The following is a 9069-nucleotide window of genomic DNA, read 5'->3' as shown; positions in this document are numbered from 1 at the left end:
TCTACACTATAAGAAGTTTATGTAATCCAAATATAGTTGTTCTTCTAATATACCACTACAAACATTTTTAATTAAATACAGTCTCCAGTTAAAAGCTCGAAGCCCCTGTTCAAATAATAACTGACATTGATTTAATTCATGGACAAACTACATGGTCAGCAGGACTGGATCATTTTCTCTCCACTCCAGCAATTACTGCCGCTTATTTACAAAATTACTAAATTTCTCCTCAATGGAGCAGCAGTCAGTGAAAATGCCTCAAGGCAAGCCGAGACAAACTCGCACAGAGGACATCAATTGATCACTGGGAATAAAAAAAGACACTTGCTATAGGCTCAAAGAGTGGGTGCTGCTGTGTCGCTGGACTCAGGTGCATCAGAGCTTCTGCCTGAACAAGCTTCATCGCCACCTTAGACTAAAATCTTCAGTGACAAGAGGCCATGCAGGAGACAAGGTTCTGCTTCAATTGTGTCAGAGGCTGAATGTTTTCTTGACCTTAAATAAGATGTGTGAATTGAAATAGACATCTTTATTGTGATCTTGAAAAACCTCTTCACCTTCAGTTTGTGTCAAACAAGAAGAGGAAGGCTAAAAGTCAAGTGTGCTTATACAGACTTATGACATTTAGTGCCCACATTTCATTACCTGAATAAACGATCAATAGCATTATAGTCTATAATTAGCCCTGCATTTCTGACACTACTTGTTATTGGGAACATACCTGGTTTATATGCTTAGATTTTAGTAAATAAAAAGATGCAACTGATCATAAAAACAGTCAGATATCTTACAAAATAATCTGTTACCTTTTAAGTTTCTCATTTTTGAAAGCCATTTTAGATACTTAGACAAAACACTTAGACAAAACACTTTTTTTTAAATACATTAATCACAGTGCAGTATTGTCTAATATCTTATGATTACAAGTGATCATTTACATTAATTCAATTTTCTTCTTAAAGGCCACACAATCACGTCCACATTTTTTGTAAAGCTTTTAGCACTTGAAGAAAATTACTTCACTTCCACATGGGTATGCAAATTCATGCAGCAAGATGCCACAACTGAGCAGAAGATCGGATGATGCATCGTTATGTTCAGTAGTAAGGCTTGCTCTAATTACTTTCAATGAGCTCTGTTTCTAAAAGGAAAAAATAAAATGTGACTCTGCAGCGATGACAACTCTAAAAAGCAAACAGCTGCATCACTGGCATCAGATGAGATTATTTTGTGACTCACGCTTACCCTGCAGCAGGCTGAAGAGATCCGTCAGCAGCAGCCTGCCCTCCATCTGAGCTCATTAAATATTATGTAAATGGATTTGGTCCATGTTTGTCACACTCATTTGTCAAAAACACTCAGCTTCCCCACAGACAATTTCACAGCCGGCATTGTCGATCTGACATTTCCTCACCTCATCGTGTAAAGAATGGCCGATGTTGGAACAAAAGCAGCAGATTGTACGTGACAATTGTTTTTTGTTTTATTTTTCGTAAGTACAATTACACTTTAAATAATAATGATCACAAAGAAATAGTGGAGGTCTTTTCTTGCAAACACCTGACAGCGTACCATGAAAAATCCCCATCACCTGTTAAGTCTTACTGCCCTCTGCTGTTCGAACCGTGAATGACTCTTACGGCAACAAGTGCATTACCATTGGCTGTGTCCGAAATCACTCCCTATTCACTGTGGAGTCCACTACATTAAACTGTTTTTAAACATTTTCACTATCATCCACTTCCACGTCTCATTTTGACAAAAACTCCCTGATCAAGTTGAATAAAAATAAGGAAGTTGTGCCTTCTCATTTGTTTCGTTCTTTTAGTCCTGAGCTCTTCATCGTTAATGATGAAGGGGCAAAATAAAGATAATACATAGACATTCATTTACAGACTAAACATGTAAACATTCCGTTTCCAACTTCACATTCATGTGATCGTCACTCACATGAATATTTGATTTTTAAACTAGTGCAGTTTCTTTACAAACTGTCATCCAGTGTTGAGCGTTGAATATACAGTAGAATTCAATGTTTCCACTTTAGCTTTAGTGGCCTTGCTGATCCGACTACACAACACGTTTCATCTTGCAGAGTGTCAGCGTTCATCGTGACCCAGTGTGTGAACGAATGAAGTGCCTCAGATTTCAGAGTGCGTCTTTGAAATAATTTATTCAATATTCATACATGTTAATATAATGCTGTCATCATGGTAAGCGTATAAAATATGTACAGAGCGTATCATTAGTAAAAATGACAGATCTTGCTGGGAGAGTATGTGCTTATATTGTAGAAGGCGGTAATATCTGAGCAAACTTCACAGATTTCATTTAAACTTCATTGAACAATCATTGATCCCGGAGAGATTGATCCCGGATGTGCCGTTTCTAGTAGATTATTAGCACAACGTGGCAGTCTGGGAGGTGGGCGGGGCTTAAGAAAGGCTGCAGTTGGACTGTTTGGACTCTCTCCCCTAAACAGAAGAAAACCACAGTAAGAAACAAAGACCGATTCACACACAGGTTGCAGTGTATTACATGAAAAAAATAAAATGAGTCTGTCATCTGTTGCCGATAGATACAGTATAAAGAGGATACGTTGCCACGATAACAGTGTACCTACATGCATTCCTGTTCACATGCTACTGACGGCTAAGCTTTCCGGGTACCTGTTGTCTCTGCTGCTGACGTCTGTACTCTTCTTCACTTGCAGCGAGGGCCTGAGCCAGAGCCAGATCCTCCTGCTCCTGAGGACTGAGAGTCACACAAACAAACACAGTTAGAACCTGGGACGCACAACCCGGGTCTGGACGTCTCCCCGACAACATTTATAACAAAAAAAAAAAAAAAAGTCTCTCTGATAAATGTTTCTTTGCACAACGCGAGTGCTTTCTGCACCACTGTTCTCTTTTAGCAGAATCCCTTCTACTGCAGCATCATACGAGGAGCCTTTGTCAACACACTGTTTTTCAAGAAATTACTGGATTTACTTTAGTATTCTTTTTTTAACAGGGAAGAAGGGGAAAAAAAAGAAAAAAACAACTTTTTTTTTTTATTTACAGAGGGGGGTGGGTTATCGTTAAATGATTGTCACCATGGTTACTCACTCTCAGCTGCATGCTACACACTGAACAGAATGGAAACCAATGCATACCAATAAACCACTGTACTTCTCTTTCTCTCCACTACTTTTTAACAACCGAGGTCAAGACCTCGCTGAGATCATCGCCTCCCTCTTCACACATCTTCCATGTGCGATTCCATTATCACAACAGGCGAGTGCAGAGACTAGAAAAGCATCTTGTAAAAAACCAAGACAGAGCTTTAACCCCTCTCCTAACATTTGTCTCCGCTCCAATAAGAAAGTTTCCTTAATCCCCTGGAAGCCGTTTTTCATTTGTGATTCGGTCAAAGACAAAAAGAATCGATCATTCTTTTGAAGATTTCCTGTCTGAATAATTATTGAAAAATAATGAACTAAAAAAGTGAAAGACTTTTTCGAAGAATGAGTCACAACTCAACATCCCCTCTGCTCATCTGCAATAAGCTGATGATGAGCGTCAGTGTCAGGAACAAACACTTCCAGTCCTGACAGAAGAACACTGACATAAGCGTGCTATCCACAGTCATGTCGAGCTGATAATAGGATATTTCTGGGATTATGGGTTTCAATGACGTTTACTTACCTAAGAGCCGGCTGAACGGTCTGCCTGGAATCAGCCAGAGACATCTCCAGAGCCCTTTGTAAAGCCTGCTCCTCCGTCTGCAATGACAGCGCCACACCCATGTTTACATTTCCCTCACATTTGAGGACTTGTTTTTTGTTTTTTTTAAATCACGTGATCACATGTCAATAAGGACACGTACCAAGCCGGCCTGCAAAGATGCCGATGATGGAGTTACATTCTGTGCAGATACTGAAGTAGGGATCCGCGGGGCGGAGCTACAAAAATAGGAAAAACACAGGGCAGGAATTAGTATTTGAAGTGTCTCTGAAAACGTTTATTTAAGCCAAATCAATAACAAGAGGAAATACTTGCCCACTGCTGTGGCTTCGGCTACTTGTACTGATGCCATTAGAAATAGGTCGAGAGTGTCCTGAAGCAGATGAACTGGAACCAGAGGCAGAGGTGGAGGAAGAACCTTGGGCTCTCATTACAGCAGCATGTCTTAACACAAGAAAATAAGACCATTCTTCATCTGACATTTTAGATGACAGAGCAGTATCTGAAGGCATACATTAAATACATTTGACTTTAAAAAGGCACAGTGGGGCTGCACTAACCCTGATTTGGACTGAGGTTTCCCATCTTTATTACAATCATGGTCTAGTGGGTGCCGGTGTTTAAGACAGTAATTTAAATGACACTGATCACACGTTACGCGCATCATCTCCTTCTGCTTACAGCCTCCTTTAGAACATTTATTGGTAAAAATCTGAAACAGAGAGAAAGAAAAAAAAAACATTAGATGATTAAACTCTTTTTAAGAAGTTATAACGAGTATGTTTCAAACGTACCTTTCTCTTTCTCTGCGCAGGGTCCGATTTACAATCACTATCAATGTGTTCTCCGACTTTAATGTCGGGCATTTCTCCTCTCTTGATGGGAATGGGGATGTTGCATAAAGGACAGACAGGAACCTGGACATCCTACAGGGGAACGTCAAAGAAAATATACATAATCAAGTCTTTACTACACATTTAACAGTTCTACACTGGTTTCAACTCAGACTTTTCTAGTAGAGAAAATAAATGTAAGTCAGTTACATATACTCAACAAAAATATAAACGCAACACTTTTGTTTTTGCTCCCATTTGTCATGAGATGGACTCAAAGATCTAAAATTCATTCCAGATACACAATATTACCATTTCTCTCAAACATTGTTCATAAATCTGTCTAAATGTGTGATAGTGAGCACTTTTGCTTTGCTGAGACAATCCATCCCACCTCACAGGTGTGCCACATCAAGATGCTCATCAGACACCATGATTAGTGCATAGGTGTACCTTAGACTGTCCACAATAAAAGGCCACCCTGAAATCTGCAGTTTTTGCTTTATTGAGGGTCTGGGGACTCAGAACCAGTCAGTATCTGGTGTGACCACCATTTGCCTCATGCAGTGCAACACATCTTCTTCGCATAGAGTTTATCAGATTGTCAATTGTGGCCTGTGGAATGTTGGTCCACTCCTCTTCAATGGCTGTGCGAAGTTGCTGGATATTAGTGGGAACTGGTACGCGCTGTCGTATACGCCGGTCAAGCACATCCCAAACATGCTCAATGGGTGACATGTCCGGTGAGTATGCTGGCCATGCAAGAACTGGGACATTTTCAGCTTCCAAGAATTGTGTACAGATCCTTGCAACATGGGGCCGTGCATTATCTTGCTGAAACATGAGGTGATGTTCATGGATGTATGGCACAACAATGGGCCTCAGGATCTCATCACGGTATCTCTGTGCATTCAAAATGCCATCAATAAAATGCACCTGTGTTCTTCGTCCATAACAGATGCCTGCCCATACCATAACCCCACCACCACCATGGGCCACTCGATCCACAACATTGACATCAGCAAAGCGCTCACCCACACGACGCCACACACGCTGTCTGCCATCTGCCCTGAACAATGTAAACCGAGATTCATCCGTGAAGAGAACACCTCTCCAACGTGCCAGACGCCATCGAATGTGAGCATTTGCCCACTCAAGTCTGTTACGGCGACGATCTGGAGTCAGGTTAAGACCCCGATGAGGACGACGAGCATGCAGTTGAGCTTCCCTGAGACGGTTTCTGACAGTTTGTGCAGAAATTCTTTGGTTATGCAAACCAATTGTTTCAGCAGCTGTCTGAGTAGCTGGTCTCAGACGATCTTGGAGGTGAACCTGCTGGATGTGGAGGTCCTGGGCTGGTGTGGTTACACGTGGTCTGCGGTTGTGAGGCCGGTTGGATGTACTGCCATATTCTCTGAAACGCCTTTGGAGACGGCTTATGGTGGAGAAATGAACATTCAATGCCCGAGCAACAGATCTGGTTGACATTCCTGCTGTCAGCATGCCAATTGCACGCTCCCTCAATGCTTGCGCCATCTGTGGCATTTTGCTGTGAGACAAAACTGCACATTTCAGAGTGGCCTTTTATTGTGGACAGTCTAAGGTACACCTGTGCACTAATCATGGTGTCTGATGAGCATCTTGATGTGGCACACCTGTGAGGTGGGATGGATTGTCTCAGCAAAGCAAAAGTGCTCACTATCACACATTTAGACAGATTTATGAACAATGTTTGAGAGAAATGGTAATATTGTGTATCTGGAATGAATTTTAGATCTTTGAGTCCATCTCATGACAAATGGGAGCAAAAACAAAAGTGTTGCGTTTATATTTTTGTTGAGTGTAAATCACATTCATTTTTTGTTGACAGCTAATCCTAACATAGAATCTACTGAACGCTTATAATCTCACAGCCTTCTTTAAAAAAGAAACAAAAACAAAACAATCTTTCATTTACTATTTTACTTTTCATTGCAGATCCATGAAAAATGAAAATACATTTTTTTAAAATATAGAAGTTACTAAAACAGTGAGAAATTACCTTTTGGTAGGAGGACATGCACTTGTGATTTGCATAACTTATGTGGTCCTTGCAGAAAATCTCTTGACAGGCATCGCATTTCATGGGAAGGAAATCTGTAATGCCAATTAAGATTTTAAGTGTTTGGTTCACATCGTACCTTAGAGGAGTAATAAACAGGACATTATAATAATAAAGTATCTATATATCTATACATCTGTCTATTGCTCCTCAGCAGACAGGACTCACCTAAACGTTTGCAGGTCTTTTCAGAGCAGTGCTCTCCTAAGTCTGGAAACTCCATGGCAGGAAACTAAGCTCTACAGCTGACAGTGTTTAACCTTCAACAACTTGATGAAAAGAAAAGAAAATGTTTAGTATTTGAAGCAAAACTGTGACATTGCATACTATGTAAACACACAGGAGGGGTGGACTCAGTTATTTGAATGCTAGTAAAGCTAACAGCTGCAGTAAAAGTCAAGTCATCATGACTTTTTAAAAAACACTTCAGCTTGATGTTAAAGCGTGTCTTTAAATTTTAATATACATTTTTATCGATCTAACTGAATTAAAACCTGGCTTTAATTTTCACAAGTTTCCTCTGCCCTGAAAATGTAAAAGTTTACATTTAGATGATATAATAGACCTTCCGAAGACATTGCTAAATTGCTAGCATCCGTTAGCTCGGCTAAGCTAACATGTACTAGTATAGTTGGTTACATAACTTCACCTTACGAAGTCTAAGGATCGTAAAGCAGAGATGGAATAAAACAACAGAAACGAGTTTAAGGACAATGACAACAAACTTGCATAAAGGTACCTTTTTAAACCGTGGTGAATAATAGTTGTTTACTCAACATAAACATGTTAGCAGCTATTGTCTTTAATCTTAGGCTAAATAGACACAAACATTAAATGCCGTTATTAGTGTAGATAAATATCTTTACGTGGGTGAATACAGCATATTACGTTACACATATTTCCCCTAATAAACACCGTTAAATTGACAGTAGGTTTACTGTCTCAAAATACGTTAGCAGATAGTGCTAAGTTGGCTAATTGAATCTGACAGCCTATTTATCATAAATACTCACCAAACTCCGCCTGTAATGTAACAGTAGGACTTAACACTATTGTCTTGAATTTCCTAGGTCCAAGTAGGTATAATCGTCCCGTTCAGACCATAGACAGATGTTTAACCACAGAGCACAGCCGTCTGTTTAGCCTCTGCCCGAGCTGTCTGTTTTCATCCACTTCTGATGCGTCAGGAACGCTGACGCTGCTCCACGACGTTAACGTCATCTGACGTCATAAATTGCTGCAGGTGTGGCTTGTGGAAATGACAGGCGAAATCTCGAACCATCCAGACTTTCTGAAATTATAACTACTTAGACATCCCTGTATATTATTGTCTTTCAGTGGACAACAACTATGATTTTGTTATAAGCACAATGTTTGTCCCCATCCTATTAATAGAGGGTGAAAAAAACACTATGACATGTTGAAACAGTGTAATCTTCCCCGACTAGCAACAATTTATGACAAAAAAACACAAGGTGAGCGTTTTTATGGTGAGAATGAGATTGGATCGATGAAGCGATGGGTACAGACAGACCGGCAGGCCTTCCCTATCAAAAATTGCTGGCCGTAAAGATGGCGACGCTACCTGTAGGAGTGGTAACAGGTTGGAAAGTTCTCTCTGTCAGTAAATTGACAAACATATTTCAGGATTCAAGAACTACTTTTTGGAGACGGTAAGTGTTTTGAAACAATTTTGTTCAGACACTTGCTTCTTATCTTAATGTTTGAGCTCTGCTGCAGATTATTACACAATTGTTTCAATGTCTTCGTAAAAAAAGGGCTATAAATCAGCTCCATGGTTATATGATAAGAGTGACTGATGCCAAGTCATAATAGCTCCGATAGTATGCCTACACCCGTTTTTTTCTTTTCTACTGGGACTTTTGTTGAATAAACAGTCTCTGTGTTTGGTGCCCTCTAGTGGCCACGCCGTGGAACTGCAACACCACTAAATGGTGTAATGCAAAACAAGATACATTTCCGGTTAAAACTCGGAATTCGGGGAAAAAAAGCACGACCAGAAGCAAACGAATTATCTTGTGTTTTTTTTTGGCTCGCTTGTGGGTCTATATAGCTTTAAATTCGATCATTTTCTCTTTTACATATGATTAATGTTAAAGATGCACTATGTAGTTTTGGTAGAGAAATAAGAAAGCTGGAGAAATGTGCAGATTGTGTGGTAAATGTTCATAACTCTATGCACAAGCTGCCCCCCCCAAAAATTGGTCCCTGGGAAATTGTTTAAAAAACAAGATGTGTTGAAACCAAACAATGGCTTCCCTGAGTTAGTTGGATGCGAGAAAAGAAAACACCTCTGAAAGAAGGAAGTTCAATAACAAAGAATTATTAAACAAAGATCTTTGGAGAACACAGTCAAATACAGAGAACGAGAGACCCTTGTAAGCGTTCT

The 9069-nt window shown here is 40.0% G+C and overlaps 1 protein-coding gene across 2 annotated transcripts; it reads right to left on the bottom strand.

Annotated features, from left to right (window-relative positions):
* Nucleotides 1-2154: 2154 nt before the first annotated feature.
* On the bottom strand, nt 2155-7856 carry zfand2a (zinc finger, AN1-type domain 2A). Of its 2 annotated transcripts, none has more exons than XM_079366606.1 (10): nt 7673-7856; nt 6828-6928; nt 6600-6694; nt 4520-4651; nt 4286-4437; nt 4041-4169; nt 3868-3943; nt 3687-3763; nt 2624-2754; nt 2155-2474 (listed from the first exon to the last, which is right to left on the bottom strand). In XM_079366606.1, the coding sequence occupies exons 2-9, from the start codon at nt 6880-6882 to the stop codon at nt 2643-2645; spliced, it is 828 nt and encodes a 275-aa protein (XP_079222732.1). In that variant the 5' UTR covers nt 6883-6928; nt 7673-7856; the 3' UTR covers nt 2155-2474; nt 2624-2642. The 2 variants fall into 2 exon arrangements, with proteins under 2 accessions (XP_079222732.1, XP_079222731.1); XM_079366605.1 differs by having other exon boundaries at nt 2670-2754; nt 7673-7855.
* Nucleotides 7857-9069: the final 1213 nt, after the last annotated feature.

This window comes from Symphodus melops (genome assembly GCF_947650265.1).
Source record: "Symphodus melops genome assembly, chromosome: 17".
Classification (NCBI taxonomy): Eukaryota; Metazoa; Chordata; class Actinopteri; order Labriformes; family Labridae; genus Symphodus; species Symphodus melops.
Note: the sequence above shows the minus strand (reverse complement) of the source record. Positions and strands in the feature narration are given on the sequence as shown.

Bases quoted from the DNA above. Each gene is read 5' to 3' on its own strand.
- zfand2a (XM_079366605.1), bottom strand. From the start codon at position 6,882: ATGGAGTTTCCAGACTTAGGAGAGCACTGCTCTGAAAAGACCTGCAAA. The intron at 4,438-4,519 runs GTACGTTTGAAA...TCTCTGTTTCAG, and splicing joins CTGCGCAGAGAAAGAGAAAG to ATTTTTACCAATAAATGTTC. The intron at 2,755-3,686 runs GTAAGTAAACGT...TGTGACTCTCAG, and splicing joins ACCGTTCAGCCGGCTCTTAG to TCCTCAGGAGCAGGAGGATC.